Below are 16,455 nucleotides of genomic sequence, written 5' to 3'. Positions count from 1 at the left end.
TGGATAATGAGCTGATTGGTACTTGGTTACCCAATTCCTCCTCTTTCCCTTTTAAAAATAAGAAAATTTGTTCTCAATCATCTGGTAGTCTACCTGGATTATCCCACTTGCAGATCAGGGATCAAGTTGAAAAGGTTACTTTAAATTGTTATACATTGATTGTAAGCATTTATAATAGGTTGAGAGTTATGTTGATTGTAGTTTATAAAAATGGTATCTGTTGCTAACAGTTGGTTTCTTAGGAAGAATGCACTTGCTCGGGGAATTTCTCAATTCTTTTCTATAAAATTATTTTCCTCCCTGGGAAGATTTGTTTACATACATGTTACATTCTGAAACCTTTGAGCACTTGCAAAGCACTGCATGGGTCAATCTGTATCAGTTATTGGAAAGTGTACCCACATAGTTAAAAAGTAAATTGGAGTGAGAGTGAGGTGGGGGGAATAGAGGGGACAGCAGGTTGCTCTCTTCAAATTGGTGCTCTGTAACAGCACATCCCCCAGTAAATCTACTTTATGACCAGCAAGGCACACCACCCAGACACCATTTTGTGAGCATGGCCACATGATGTCCTCAAAATTGCTGATCACCAGCCCCCAAAAACGAGGGCTCTGGGTAGAATTCCTATTTTCCCCAATAACTTTATTAAAAATTATATTAAAACAGGTAAAATTAATATAAGAACCCAATACAAAATAAACATCAAAGGTGGAAAAACCCTCCAAAAGGGTTGATAGTAAGAAAAAGAAAACCTCCTTCATTCACAGCAAGTATATTTAACATTAATTTATCACTGTCTCTTAAAATACAAATACATCTTCATTCCATGCAATATCACATTTACTATAAACTGATCACTTAAATCTCCAGCTCACCTTATTAACAGCAAAGGTTCAGTAAAAACGAACAGAAATACCTAACAACGTAAATAACACATAACCCTTCTCTCCATTTAATCTACATCCTACTCATCCCTCTATTATTTAATGGGTAAAATTTCTAGGAACCTGAAATAAAATCCATCAGGTTTCAAAAGGGCTTGTTTCATAATAGTTGATATTTTTTTTGCATGTCTTCAAGTCAGATTTTTAGGAAGTGGATTTCCACTGCCTGCTTCGCAGAGGTAAGAGAGTGAGTGGCCCAAAATCGCCCAGCTGGTTTCATGCCTAAAGTGGGCTGGAATTTAGTCACCAAGTTTTTCACTTGATACCTTAACCACCACCCCAAACTGGCTTTCAGGGTTGATGTAATTCTACGCAATTACTTCTAGCCTAGATAGGATTGGCTCCTAAATCAAGAGTTTTAAGTAGACTTTAATTTACTAAGGTTTACGCTGAAGGAAACATGAATTGACAGCTAGATACAGTTGTGTGTTTAATATGCGCACAGAGCACAATTTTCTCTTCCCCGGGATATGGCTCCGCGCGATTCAATGGATCTTTACCCGCGCAAACTTGGGAGTAAAGACAGCTTTATCTGCTGCCGTAATATACTAGAAGAGGACACCGCTCACTTCTATGGATGCGAAGTAGATTGCCTTCATTGCTGCGGCGTACTAGTTTAAGGTTACCAGGAACGCGTTAGCAAAACCCGAGGGCTCCCAATCAGCCTTGCTTTATTTATTTATTTATTTATTTATTTATTTATTTATTTATTTATTTATTTATTTATTTATTTAATATTGCCGCCTATGTAAATCCCAATCAGCCTTGAATTATTGATTGATTGATTGAATTTATATTGCGGACTATTCGCCCATGGCGAGCTCAAGGCAGGATACAGGATAGCCGTATATGAGATTCACGCAACGTACAAACGTGACCATAATCGGCGCTTTTCACTGGTTAATAAACGCAAGTCAGAACAGGGTGCGCAGTAGTCACTGGGCGGCCACGCTGGCCATGCGCATGAGCAGTACCGCAGCCTTTTCGTCTTTTCCGGGATCTTCCGAGGCGCTCGGAAGCTTTCTGACTGAAAAGGGTCAGTAGTCTCTATTGCAAAGCGCATGCGTGGGAGGGAAGGTGGAAAGCGGGAAAAAAAAACAACCACATATATTCCTCAAACCATCGAGCGATGCAAAAAGGGCCAGGCTAGAGCGGCTTCTAACCGAGACCACGAAGGCGGCGGGGAAAAGGGGGCGATAACGGTCCGGCGCTCGATTCTCCCGGTGAGGCGGCGCGCGCGCGCGCGCACGGGGGTGGGGGCTTCCTTTTCGAGCGCAGGCCCGGAGTGGAGGCTCAAGGCAGGGCGGGAGGGCCCCGAGAGTCCGGGGCGGAGCAGATCTTTTGTTTTGCAGACCGGATGTACTGGGTCTTCGGGAAGGCGTTTCGGTTTCGCTCGCTCTCGTATAGTTCGACTTCCCAAAGAAGGCGGCGGCGGGGGAGCGAGCCAAGCATCCCCGGGAGCCGATCCCCCTATGGGGATTTGGCTGCCTCCTCCCTACTGAGCTCCCTCAGCGAGCCAGGGCAGAAATTCAGAACCCAGATCGTCTTTTGAGTTAAAGCTGGGAAGCCTTTAAAATGGAAGGCTCCGTTTTCGAAACAGGAGATCGAAACGGCCCGGCAGATGTTTCTTGCTTGAGGAGAAACAAACGGGGCCTGACGGGGCCGTGTTCCATCGGGCAGATACCGCTGGCTGAGGTGACGGGGATTGCCGTACAGCAGTTAACACCGATCCCTCAGTCTGGCCCCTGGTTAAATTCCCCCATCCCGTCCCCTCCCTGGATGACTCCAGCGAAGAGAATAGGAGAGAGGCTGGAAGGAGACGTGCAGGGCAGGGAAATCGGTGTGTTTGTGTGTGTGTGTGATCTTTGGAGAGGCGGAGTTTCCTGGGCCCTATCGTATTTGGGCTAGAAAGAAGCAAGCTTTGTTGTTGAGGTTGTGGCCGATTGCCTAGGGAAGGTGGATTCAGAGCAGAACCGTAAAGCTTTGCCTGTTGCGTTGGGCGGGCTGGATTTGCGGCCGTCTCAGGAGATGAAGGGGTGAGGTGGGGTGGGGTGGGGGAAGAAAAGGTTGTCCCCTAGTTTAAGGGTTGTCTGCTGAAAACATTGTGTGTGTGTGTGTACAGGTATGTGTTTTTAACAGGATACACATTAAAGTTCTAGAAAAAAAAATAGGTATTCATTTACTCAGTTTACATTCCCATTTTTCTGCTCAGAAGAACATGGATGAGAATTAACAATTTTTTAAAAAAAATATACTGAAAATTAAAATAAATTTACAATTGATGAAAGATGTACCTTTATTATTTTAATTTATTAAAGTTTTAATCTGCATAGTTTTAATACTTTAATTCTAGTTATCTTTTTTTTTTTAATATTCTAAGCCTTCCGTAGTCACCTTATACAGGAAATGGGTGGCATGACAATTTAATAAATGACAATATAATATAATTAATGTAGTTTAATTTAAATAATACATGTAGTCCTCAACTTATATTACAATTGAGCCCAGAATTTATATTGAGAAATTTGTTAAGTGAGTTTTGTGACTTCTTTTTGCCACATTTGTTATAAGTGAATCACTGCAGTTGTTAAATTAATAAACATGGTTGTTAAGTGTATCTGGCTTTCCCATTGATTTGGCCTGTCAGAAGGTCACATGACCCCTGGACCCGGCAACCATTATAAACATGAACCAGGTGTCAACCATCCAAATGTAAATCACATAACCAGGATGCTGCAATGGTCATAAGTGTGAAAAATGGTCATAAGTCACATTTTTAGTGCTGTAACTTCAATTGGTCATTAAATGAACTGTTATAAGTTGAGAACTACCTGTATATATAGTAATTTAATGTTGAGAGGCTGGAATCAAGTGCACCTCTAGAGAAGTTGTATTCTAATACCTGGGAGCAATAGAGGAAAAGGCCCTTTCCTATCAGATACATGCATTCTTACAGAGGAGTCATCTTCAAAAAGAGTGTTTTCCCTGATATTCAGACTCCATGTTGTTTAAAATTTAAAGGTTAATACCGGCAACTTAGTTTCTACCAGTTAAACACTTATCATCTGGTACAGATGTTTCAGTGCAGGCATCATGTGGTCCATATATCTTACATTAATTAGCCTAGCTATTGCATTTTTCTAGTGGCAACTTTTATAACATCTCTGTATGTCTGTTTATTGTATTGTGGCTATGACTGGTCTATTGGAGAGGGCAGCTAGCAACTAAATATCTCTGGGTGAGGAGAAGGGGTCCTTGGTGCTCTCTGAGCTTGCTTGTTTTCTTGAAGACCTTTGCTGTCCTTTTATATTCTAGTCTAGTGGCTTGCCTTGTCAGTGTTGGTGAGGGGGGAAATTATTAGAGATTCTTGGTTGGGCTGCTTACTGTGGGGCTTCTTTGGCAGTTTCTTTATTGGGGCATTGTTTACTTGATTGTTGGTCTAATGTTAATCTTGCAGTTAATCTATGCTGATCTGGGTGCTGATTGCTGGTGGAGATGTGCTTGGGTCTTTTTGTTCCTTTTTGGCTAGTTGATTGTCTCTTTTGCATAGATATTGTTAATGTATGTGTGTCTAATTGATAGCTAATTTGTCAGTAGCAGGCTTCTGGAAATTCCCTGGATTTGATCTCTTTGGAATACAGAATACTCGAATTTGTAAACCTGAGTAGACAGGCACATGCAACCATCTTATGATTAAAGATTAACCTTTCCAAAGCATTAATTTATGCTCAAAACCAATATTTGATATCTTCAGAAGAATAATTGGCCTTTTAAAATAAATGTATAGGGAAAATGCTTACTAAATATTTTGTCCATGTTGGTTCAGTAACATTCTTGTCAAGAATTAAACTGTCTATGATAGTGGGCAGATTTTGAACTTTAACTGTTAGGGAGCTTCCACCTTCTGAATTATTTCTGCTATTCCTCTCTCCCCCCCCCCTATTTTTGCCAAGATAGATCTCAGGGGAACTTATCACATTTTTTACATAAAGGGGAACATGAATACATTGTTTTTGTCATGTGCTATGGAATATTTTGAGTCCATAATCATGCCTTATGGTTTGGTAAATGCTTCTTCAAATTTTATTAGATTTTCAAGATGAGATTTTTTTTGTAACAGTTTGGAGCTTAATTTCATTATCTATTTAGATTCAACTTCCAATGCTGAAGTGCATGTCCAGACCGTGTTTCAACAGCTTTGCCAACTCAACTTAAGCTTTAGATGAGAAATGAACTTTAGTTCTATCTGTTTTTGGATCCTGCAGCTGAGGGCCTCTAAGAAGGACCTGCCAGAGAGTTCACTTGTGCTGGCAAAGCTTTGGGTAATTTTTAAACTTTTATCAGCATTTAGTATCTGATTTTGCAGCTTGCAAAAGAATGTCAAGTACTCTGACTGAGAAGTGAGTCCTTTTCAAGGGTAATTCTGATCAGCTTTTGTGTTATTAAAACAGGCTTTTGCCTTCTAGCTCATCTTTGTCATACAGACCCTCTTGGATGCTTTTGTTGTGAAAGTGTTTCTTGTCCAGGCAGTTGAGAGCTTTTGGCAATTTTTGCCTTGCTCCATTTATACAACCATTCCCTGGATCAGCTTAGATTAACTCAATTATTTTTGTTGAGTTTTGCTAATAAAAGATTTACTGCCCTTGTTGCCTAATTCTTTTGCTTCATAACATGATTGTTTACTGCTTTGTTCCTCACTTTGATATTGGTAGACACCGGTTTTTCTTCCATCTCCCCCATTGCAAGTCTGTTTTCATATCTAATTTGAAGTGATAGTTGGCTTGAGGAATTTAAATGTTGTGGGGAAAAGTTTTCAAACATACTCTTAAATCTAGAGTCTAAGACCTTATAACTTACCCCTCAGAATGAGAGGAAGGTTATAGTGAATCAGTTATAGTTCAATTGTGAAATATTTTCCCTCAAATACTTTCTTCATATCTTTGTTTTGCCTTTTTTGGTAATTATATATAGAAGTCTTTATATGTTTTCATCATAATTCATTGCTCTTTTTAATATTTACTTATATACTGCTGTGGGAAGTGCACCCAAAAGGACAGTGCCAGGAACCCTAAAGCAGTGGTCCCCAACCCCTGGTCCGCGGACCGGTGCCGGGCCGTGGAGTACCTGGCACCGGGCCGCGCAGCGGCCGGGGGACATAAACGCTGCAGCGCAAAGGCTCCTGGGCCGTGCGCAAAAGCTCCTGGGCCATGCGCAATGGGCCGTGCGCAAAAGCTCCTGGGCCGTGCCCCCACCCCTGCGCGCGCTCAGCGGGCCGCGGCGATAAAAAGGTTGGGGACCACTGCCCTAAAGCAATGCCAAAAGACTTAAGCCAGCCCTTCCTTCCCCTTTAAGAAAACCAAGAAACACCAGCTGAAAGGAAAACTCAGAGCAGCCTGCTAATGGTTGTTACAAAAGTAACAAAGCTGACCACAGAAACACTTAAGTAGAGCCATTAAGATAAGGGGAATCAGGCTAAAAATAAACTCTCAAAGGTATACAGAAACTCCTTTTTTTCTGCCCCTGACAGGATTAAACCCCAAGGACAGGAAAAACAAAAGACCTGGGACCAAGATTAACCCAGGAAAACAGGAAAACAAAACCCAGGGCATATCAAACCCATCAAGGTGCAGCAGCTTCAAAGGGGAATTAAGCATAAAAGGCTCAGATTCACACTCCCAAGGTGCTTGCTTGCAAGGAACACTTGAGCTGTGTCACATCTGCTTCTTGCTTTCCTACATTAAAGGAATTCTGCTTTCTGGCAGCTGGTTTCTGAATCCATTTCTTTTCAGCATCTGTGGTTTTTCCCAGCTGGGGAACAACCCAACACTGCTTAGAGCAATTTAATAATTGCATTGTTTAGGATTGATTTGTACATCCTTAAGTGTTGAGTGTAATATTCTTGTCAATATTGGATATTATATTGTCTTTTTTTCTTCTTTATCAACAATTGTTAGATATTTTGAGATACTGGAACACTGGTTTTCCATTGTAATTGTACACAAATCCTTCAAGATGCCAGCAGCACTTGCTGAAAATAGTCAAGTGATCTGTGAAGTATGGGCAAACAATCTAGAGGAAGAGATGAGAAAAATTCGGGAAATTGTTCTCAGCTACAGCTACATTGCGATGGTAAATTTATGCTTTCTATACAGCTTTTATTCTGATGTAATTTTTTTTAAGATAAGTCAATTATTCTAGTTTAAATCAGTGTGTTCAGTCTGGAATCCACTTGATATTTTAAAGAAGCTTCTTTCAACATTTTTAGTTCTATTAAGTATTTCATTTAAGTGAGTTATGGAATTCAGATTTGAAATTTTGCATTAGTTCCTAATAATATTCCTATAAAATCGCTATTTAATTTAAAAGTAGATTTTTGTGTAAACATTAATGTATTTGACATTTTTGTAGGAACATTCGGGGCTTTGTGTTACAAAGCTTATTTGTAAAATTTTGGCTCATTTGGCTGGATGTTTTTAGAGTGTGCTGATTACATAGATTTGCCATTCTCAGACAAATCAATTTTAGTTCTACAGTGGTATCTTGGTACTCATTGTTAATTTGTTTCTGGTGGTGTGATGAGTACCAAACGATAAGGAGTAATGTAGTGAGTTACAAGGCAACCAACATTACAAGTTCTAGCTTGTGCATTAAATACCAAACAATAAGTACTGGGACAAAATTTTCATGTCAAAATGCAAATTCATTTGAGTTTCAAAGCAATTGAGTACCAAGGTACCACTGTATCAAAATGGGTTCTGATAATATACATCAATAAATTAACTTTAGATTAATTATTCTATTTGTTTTTATTCTGTTATTCATATAGATGCTTTCCTGAAACACATTTAAATATATGCAAAAATATTGTAAGCCTAAACCTTAAAACACCTTGTTCCAAATTCATCAGAAATATTTCAACACATGAATAAATTGTTCCTGATTGCCTTTAAAACACTTGCATGATCTCAGTAAAATAAATTGAATGCAGTGAGAGTGGGTTATTGAAGAAGTGTCTGTGGCAAATAAGAAGGGACCCATGCATATACTTCCCATCCCATTCCTTTTGGGAGATTAAAATACAAAGTAACATAAAGGAAAAAGGGTAAGGAAATAACAAGGCAAATTATAAAGTGTCAAAAATTATGTCTGACTTTTTATAGTACAGAGATAATAATAAAATACAGGAACCTCTTTCTAGGTTTAAATAATACCAGTATTTAAAATACCTTAAATTACTAAAATCAAGATTCTACAGAAATATTCATAATATATTTTTCGTTTAATTTAATACATAATAAAGTGTCTATTATGAATAATCGTACATTTGAAAAATCTCAATATTTTAATAGAGATAATATCCAGATTTTATTGTTGCTTGGGTTTAATATTTTCTTATGTTCCTTTATAGGACACAGAGTTTCCTGGAGTGGTTGTTCGACCAATTGGTGAATTTCGCAGTTCTATAGATTATCAATATCAACTGCTCCGATGTAATGTTGACCTGCTTAAAATTATCCAGTTAGGCCTGACCTTCACAAATGAAAAAGGAGAATATCCCGTAGGAATCAACACCTGGCAGTTTAATTTCAAATTCAATCTTACGTAAGTCTAACTGGCAGAATAGTTTCTCTAACTTGAGTTGTGGCCACAGAGAACCCAGACATTTTTGTCAATTTTCCATTCTCTTGTAAAATAATTATTGTGTGTTTCAAAGCCTGCACAGTAGAAGCTGTAAATCTCTTTAAAAGATGTGTTACTTTGGAATATAATATTTTTCAAAATAACCTGTTGATTTCAAATACAACAGGCCATTTTCAGATAAGCAAGATAAGGTGTGTTCTCACACTTTACTGTAATAAAAAGATAATATAAACCTGACCTTTTTTCTGTGTTGGACAGTAGGTTCCACAAATGTAGCTAAACCATGTCATGGTAAATAATGAATTGGAAGTAGTAACATACATAAATGATAACCAGTGATTGTTTAGGAAAAATCAAACTAGTTTTAATGTTTATTTGTCTTTCTCATTAGGGAGGATATGTATTCCCAGGATTCAATAGACCTCCTTGCAAGCTCGGGATTACAATTTCAGAAACATGAGGAGGAAGGGATTGATACTTTACATTTTGCAGAACTTCTAATGACCTCTGGTGTGGTGCTCAGTGACAATGTCAAATGGCTTTCATTTCATAGGTTAGTCTGTTTTTCAATATGTCGGTAAACTTTATTTGCCTTTTTTATTTAATCTAGCATAAAACAGATATAGTTTGTATGTTGGAATTGCTTTTTAGTGTTTTTGGATTCTCTCATTGTGAATGGTGCTTTTGTAGAAGTTGTTTTATCAATATTTTAAACTGCTCCATAATTAACCTAACCTATTCCCAAATCTAGTAAATAGCAAATAATGATGAAGGTAATTCATATTTTACTGGTTCAACTTGTTTTACTTTTTGCTGGAATCAACTTTCAGCTGTTTATATGTTGCTGGAATTGAACATATGGCTCAGATTATATGACACTGCTTTTTTCCTTCTGTTTTGTTACATTTTTCCACCCAATTTGTTCTTACCAAATCCCTGTAATCAATGGAACTTTTTGTTCTCAGCATTTATTTGTATATTCCATTTAATTCTACTTGCTGAGGACCTATCTCCCGTTCAATTTTCACTGTCAATAGTTATAAGCTGAATTGGAAAAGATTGACTTAAAATAGATCATAATAGTAAATTCTGCTATAACTAGTCATATTGCTGTTAACTAACATATGCCATTTTACTATTACTTCATCAGTGGCTATGACTTTGGTTATATGGTGAAACTGCTAACAGATTCTAGGCTTCCAGAAGAAGAACACGAGTTCTTTCATATCCTGAATCTTTTCTTTCCATCTATATATGATGTTAAGTATTTAATGAAGAGCTGCAAAAACCTGAAGGTACATTTTTATCACTGTTAATTGCAAATCATGAAGTGTAAAAGAAAATGAGGAATTTTAATAGATATCATTTAAAAGGTAGTATATTTAACATAAGTTATATATTTATTAGGTACATGAGGGCTTTATTCAACAGTTGCTTTTAATTTTATTAGTTACAAATTCTCTAAAAATTAAATGCCATTTGGGAAAGCAGGATCCAACTTTTGTATCATGGCACCAGTGGTGGGTTGCCCCCGGTTCGCACCGGTTCTATAGAACCGGTAGTAAAACCGGCGGGAGGCTCTGCCCACTGACTTGACTTCATCAAAACGCTTCTGCACATGCGCAGAAGAGCATGCGCGCAAAGCAAGCATGCACGCAGCCCTGTTGCAAACCAGTAGTAAAGGTAAGTAGAACCTATCCCTGCATGGCACCCTATGATTGCTTGGCAAGAATTTATCAATCATATTTATATGACCACCTACCTCACAAAAATAAAACTCTGGGCAGTGTATAACACGCCAAACATCAAATACATTCAAATACACACAAAATCCCCAATTATAAAAATATAAAAATCATACACTTTCAGGAGCATTGCTTATTCAAAACAGTCATTTGTAACCACCAAATTATTGCTGGAGATTATATATGTAAGTTCGAAGTGTAGCTTTTGAGAGTTTCAAAATTCTTTTAAAATTCTGGTCTCTACTGCTTACTTCAATAGCCCCCCCCTTCCCCCCGCCCTCCCACCACTACCACTTACCAGTCAAGAGAGGTCAGATGGAGCATTGACTCTTGTTTTTCAGACTTATTCCTTTATTGCAGGGAGGGCTTCAGGAAGTTGCTGATCAGCTAGATTTGCAGCGTATTGGCCGGCAGCACCAAGCGGGATCAGATTCTTTACTTACAGGGATGGCATTCTTCAGAATGAAAGAGGTAGGCTCATTTGGCTTCTTTCCAAATCTTTGGCTTGTAGTCTGATGTTGTTCTTGATACCCTTTTCAACACCTTTTGTATGTGCTATACTATTCTTAATTTCTTTGGGTTCTTCAAGTGTCAGCTGCTGTGAAATGACTGTTAGATGAAATGTTTAATCACTTGTATATCTTTTTTCCTAGTTGTTCTTTGAGGATACAATTGATGATGCAAAATATTGTGGGAGACTATATGGCCTTGGCACAGGAGTAGCTCAGAAACAGACCGAAGATGTAGAAACAGCCCAAGAGAAAATGAGTATTTTGGCTATTATCAACAATATGCCCCAGTGACAGATTGCTACTTTAGGATATTAACATGGGTCCACAGAGGTAAACTTCCTTCTTGAAACTGTTTCCAAGATATGGCGAAAGCACGAATGTTTTTTTAGAGGGAAAAGCATCTTTACTTTGAATCTTAGTAGATTCCAATTAAGTGATTTCATAATGGCTGGAGAGTTTGCCTTGTATGTAAAAAGAAATCAGACTTGAGCTACATACTATGTATATAACTCCTTTTTATTTTAAACTTTACTGAATTTGCAAGTAGTTCTTTCAGAATTTTCAGCAGAGCTGAAGTTCTTTCACGCACTTGCAGATTTAGTTTTGACTGCTTATTTTAACATTTATTTTGCTCTCTGTGAGGGTGATGCGTTTCTAAGCCCTCTGCTAGTTTTTATCTTTTGTGTCAGTCTGTGAAAGTGATCCATTCAGCCCTGGTGGTGGAGACTGCATGAACATAATGTAACTATATGCTAGAAGTCACCATAATGATGGTCCTGGATGGTATTATCACTAGTTCTTCCTTCCTTTAGCTTGCTGGGCCATGATCTCATATTGGCAATTTTCATCTTTAATAACTTTAGAATAGAATAAAACTGTCAGCATGCTTGAAACTGCAGTAATAATTGGGACCAAAAATAGTTTCATGTTGAGTGAAATACTTTAACCCTTTTGTGAATAGAACAGTAATTGGGTAAAATCACAACTATCTAGTAATAATGGGCTATTAAAACTTTTAGATTACCATTTTATACTACTTTGAAGAGGAACCTTAGATTGTTCAATAGATGTAGACTAAAAGTTCATTTAATAGTTTTGCAAATGTCATCATTCCGAAAACAAAAATCCTGTTTGGGGGCAGAGGGGATCTTGACAGTGTGAAATTTTAATAAACTCCCCATTATGTAAAATATTACAAGCTGCTGTTAAATGCATCTGTGTATATAATTGGTTCTTAATTTTGTAAAATAAAGACTTTTCTTAAGGCATTAGACTTGGGAGTTCTATTTTTTTTGAAAAAAATGTTTGGTAATTATTTTTGTGTCAAAAGAACTGTCAGCAAAAGGAACTTAGTCACTAGATAGAGATAAAACCTCTCAGATGCAACATTTAAGTTTTACAGAGGCTAGTTCTAATCCTCCTGCTTATACAAATTTTCATTAAGGTTCCTGAATCTTTTACTTTTTATGTAGTAAAAATCCTCTGTGTGAATATGTGTGTGTGTGTATAATCCAGACTTGAAAAGTGAGGGTTTTAGCACAATTCAAATTTTAACAATTACTAGTGGTAATTCTATTCTGTAAAAACATTTTCATCTCAACATGAGTTCTCTTCTTTTATGTACAAAATATCTTAAATAATGTTGTAAGCATGACAAGCAATATACAGGAAGTCCCATTCCATTCCTGTCTTTAACTTTTTAAGTTAACTTTTTAACTTAAAAACTTGTTTATAATTAAAACTTTTTAGTTATAAGTCAGAACTCATTCAGATAGTCTTCGACTTACAAAAGTTAGTTTAGTGACAGAAGTTACAACAGCACTGAAAAAAGACTCCTTTCCATTTCCGGAAAATGGGACAAAAGTCATTTAACTGTCTCACTTAGCAACAGAAATTTTTGTATATTGTTGTAAGTCAAGGACTACCTGTACTGTATTTACAAACAGGGTGCCTACTCTTAAAAATACTGGATGGCATTGTTCAAGTTGGCAAACCACCGGGAGCCATGCAATATTTTTAGGAACCTTTGAAAATAGGCTGTATATTAAAAATTTGCAGCTTCAGTGATCCATCAAAATATTGTTTGGCTTCAGCAGTTTAACAATTGAAGGAAGAGCAATATATACCATTTTTAGTAATAGGCAGCCTATTCACAAGTAGGGTTGTCCCTAAGTCAGATGTACTTAACCTGGGGACTTCTATATATTGGATATTTTACTAGTATTTCCTCAGATCTTTCTTCAGATTTTCTTAAATGTGAGTATTTTCAAATACTGGAAGAATTTTAGATCAGGAAGAGTATTTCAGTGGGTTTAGAATGTATATGTATATATGCTTAGAAGTTATTCTAGAGCACCTATCTTTTACAAGGAGAGATGACCAGATAGTTCATATAGCATGTTTATTAGAGGGGCGCTTTTGAAGTTTCCTTTTGAAGTAGAAAATACTTTTAACAGTGCTTGCAAAAAATAGGTATTTGTTTTTTCCACATTCCACATTAATTTATTACACTCAATAATTGTTCAGTATGACTGTATAACAGTAGTCTTCTAATCATTCATTGTAGAATGAAACATATTTCATAACCATCTTTAACACCCAAGAGAAAAAGATAAGAATTTCATATAAAGAATTTCTTGGAAGCTGCTTTATATATGTGATTTCTTCCGTATTTCCCAAGTAGATTTAATGACTGCTCTTGTAATTCTGGAATCAGATCCACTTGGCACTGTGTACCCATGTGAAGCACAATAAGGCAACATTCTAATACATCAGGGAAAGGGGAAACCTATAAATAAATAAGTAAATAAATGAAAAAACTAGAAGCTCCAAGTAGGTATATTATCCTTCAGTTTATAATATTTAAATTAGCAATGCTTTAACATATATAACACACATGTGAGTAAAAATAAGAAATTCAAGTTAGCCATATGCCATTGAAACAGCATCAGTTTTAACAATTTAAAAATAGTTTAACCTATTAATGATCAAATTAGAGTTCGAAACATATCCCCATCAGCTATTTAAAATTGGAAATTTATCACACCTGTCTATTCTGAGAATGTTCAATAATAGTACTATTCATTTGAGTTGGAAGTTATTTTTCATTTTACAGCGTGGAATACAAGCACATTGCTTCCTACAAGCTAGATCTTTGCTAATTGCACAACCACCAGAGATTTACTCTCTGGAGGAAGAGTTTGGAAGAACTTAATGAACATAATTGATGTTTTTTGTCTGAATGTGTAAAAGAACCAGAAATACCAATCTGCAAAAAAATGATTTTAATCATTCAGTTTAATAATTTCAGATTTAGACCTCTCCTAAATTCTTCAGATCCTGTAACTTGTAGGCTTTTTCCTAGTCAGATTGTCACTGTCAATAAGCAACATTCATGGCAAGTAGAGAAAACACTGCTGAAAAAGAATCTAAGCCTTACCTTCATACTTTCTGGAAATTCTGCAAGTTTCTGATTTGCTTCTGTAAGTTGCTTTGTCAGATCTGGCAGAGAAGCTAGTTCCTTCCTTTGTTCTTTACTGTAAAGATTAAATTTAAAAGATCTCATTTCCAATAATGTCATTATGAATTATTTACAATATATATTTTGGCAATGAAACTGGAAGAAATTAAATAGTTCTGTCATATAGAGAAGTTATTTCAATTTTTTAATATAACAAATCATACAAAAGCAAATGTTTGAAATAGGACATCTGTATGTTCTTTAAAGCTTTTTGATAACAATTAAGAATTTTAAGGGCTTTTTAGAAATGTACATATTTAAAGCTAAAGCTCTTCTTGAAAATATATGAGTTCAGGATCACAGCAGTTTGGGTATCAACCATTAATGTATATTCCCTACATCTTCCTAGCATTATTCCTGTGCTATGCCAAGGTCCGCTTAAAAACCCCTCAATTTTACGACCCTGTATCCTTCCTGACACCATGCGGAGTTCACAGCACATATTTTTTTTCTTTGCACCCTAGGAGAGAAACATCTGCTGCTTGACTAAACTCTCAACCTTCCAAATGGAAGGTGAGTGTCTTCACCACTAGGCTATCATGCCGCTCATTAATGCATATTCCCTAGATCTATCTCAATTAAATTCACCCTACGGTGAAATAAGAGGATAGGATAGGATAGGATAGGATAGGATAAAGGAATCTCAACAAGTGACTAAATAACAAATAAATAAACAAGGAATCTCAACCATGCCAAAAGCTAAAGTACTCTAAGTTATAAGGTATGAGTCAAATCCAGCACAGTGGGTTTCTGCTTCTTTTGAGCGTGATGCTTTCTACAGAAATTATTTAGCAAATCTTACTTCAGATTCTGGTTTATTGCAGACTTAGCCTCTAATTCCTGCCCCTCAGCACTTTGATGGAAGTTGGTTTTCTGATGTTCATGAATCATTTCTGCAAAAGTTTGCTGAACTCTAGAAATATCCCTCTGTAAACTTTGGACTTCAGCATGTTCTTCTGAAAGGAGCACTCTACATCCCCTCAGTTTCATCTGTCTGTCTTCTAAACTTAAATGGTCTGCTAAATCAGTTTCTGAGGCAACTCCATTGGAATCCACATAAAAAGGATATTCAGTCTTGGTGGGCTTGATTACAGTTTCTTCAGTCAAACAAACTGTATTAACGCTGTTCTGTTCAAGAGTAGTTGGAGAATGAGCTTCAGAGGTTTGTTTCAGGGATTCTAAGCCAGCATTCTCAGGGGAATTCCACCACAGGTTGTATAGCTGTCCATAAGCCACAAATGCTTCTAAACTTCTGAAAGCTGCCATGCTCTCGGGATTTCTGCTGTCCAGGTGGTCTCTCACATGACTGCAGCCTACTGAACAAGAGAAACGTAATTTGGAATACTGTGCTTTTCAATCTTTTTCCAAAACCCGATGTTTAGAATTGCATTGTTATGAATTTTTGCCACTATAAGGAAAATAGGTCAGTTTTAGTTTATAAAATATTCAATATTAAACATATAATTTCCTGTGAAATTCATTACTACAAGAAATGGCAGGCATAACTGGAATGACTTCAGAAAGGGTTTGGGTACATTCATGGAGGATAGGTTCTTGAAGGCCTATTGATCATGAAGCTTCAAATGTTTCTTTTGGGTTGGGAGCAGCATGCTGAATGCCGGTGGCAGGAGAACAAAAGAGGGTGTGTGTGTGCATCTTTCTTTCCTACTTGTGACCCATGAAGCATCTAGCCATACTAGTCATGTTTTTATGCAATCTTGCCTGCAGGTAGAAAATGAGATAAAGAATGTGTCATTAGACTTGTTTAAAGAATGACAACCATGTGAATTGAATCTTCTCAAAAAGCAGAGTGATGGGTTTTTTCTCAAAATGAACTATTAAAAAGGGGGGGGGGGGAAATGCTCTAGCGGGATCAGGAATTGGTCAGAATTCTTACCAAAGGAAAAAAATAGCTCTGTGACATAATAAGAGTGCTAGTAAGTAGTCCTCAGAATCTCTGTTCTCATACAATTTTACAATATAACAACTCTCGATGGCATCAGGTAGTCTCTGAGAAAAACATCCTAGGTAGTTGGAATCCGCAACACAGTGATGTAGACATCATAAATCCATAATTATGTTTCTTGTTGCCT

The 16,455-nt window shown here is 37.0% G+C and overlaps 2 protein-coding genes across 8 annotated transcripts in view; one reads left to right on the top strand and one right to left on the bottom strand.

The window, feature by feature from the left end:
- The first annotated feature begins 1,914 nt into the window (after positions 1–1,914).
- On the top strand, positions 1,915–15,250 carry CNOT8 (CCR4-NOT transcription complex subunit 8). 7 transcript variants are annotated; one of them, XM_070937185.1, is made up of 8 exons: positions 2,024–2,167; positions 5,094–5,266; positions 6,899–7,073; positions 8,353–8,546; positions 8,977–9,138; positions 9,736–9,880; positions 10,691–10,801; positions 10,984–12,113. In XM_070937185.1, the coding sequence occupies exons 3-8, from the start codon at positions 6,957–6,959 to the stop codon at positions 11,131–11,133; spliced, it is 879 nt and encodes a 292-aa protein (XP_070793286.1). In that variant the 5' UTR covers positions 2,024–2,167; positions 5,094–5,266; positions 6,899–6,956; the 3' UTR covers positions 11,134–12,113. The 7 variants fall into 7 exon arrangements, with proteins under 7 accessions (XP_070793288.1, XP_070793286.1, XP_070793285.1 ...); XM_070937183.1 differs by lacking the exons at positions 2,024–2,167; positions 5,094–5,266 and adding exons at positions 2,902–2,980; positions 15,187–15,250 and having other exon boundaries at positions 10,984–11,172; XM_070937187.1 differs by lacking the exons at positions 2,024–2,167; positions 5,094–5,266 and adding an exon at positions 1,915–1,980.
- Positions 13,259–16,455, bottom strand: part of GEMIN5 (gem nuclear organelle associated protein 5) — a 30,656-nt gene continuing 27,459 nt past the window's right edge. Inside the window, exons 26-28 of the mRNA XM_070937180.1 lie at positions 15,165–15,678; positions 14,282–14,378; positions 13,259–13,630 (exon numbers count right to left, since the gene is read on the bottom strand). Coding sequence (XP_070793281.1) covers positions 13,463–13,630; positions 14,282–14,378; positions 15,165–15,678 — 779 coding nt within the window. The 3' untranslated portion in view covers positions 13,259–13,462. The remainder of the gene's footprint in view (positions 13,631–14,281; positions 14,379–15,164; positions 15,679–16,455) is intronic.

This window comes from Pituophis catenifer, unplaced genomic scaffold (genome assembly GCF_029215685.1).
Source record: "Pituophis catenifer annectens isolate HBS135680 unplaced genomic scaffold, rPitCat1.0.hap2 SCAF_2, whole genome shotgun sequence".
Taxonomy (NCBI): Eukaryota; Metazoa; Chordata; class Lepidosauria; order Squamata; family Colubridae; genus Pituophis; species Pituophis catenifer.
Note: the sequence above shows the minus strand (reverse complement) of the source record. Positions and strands in the feature narration are given on the sequence as shown.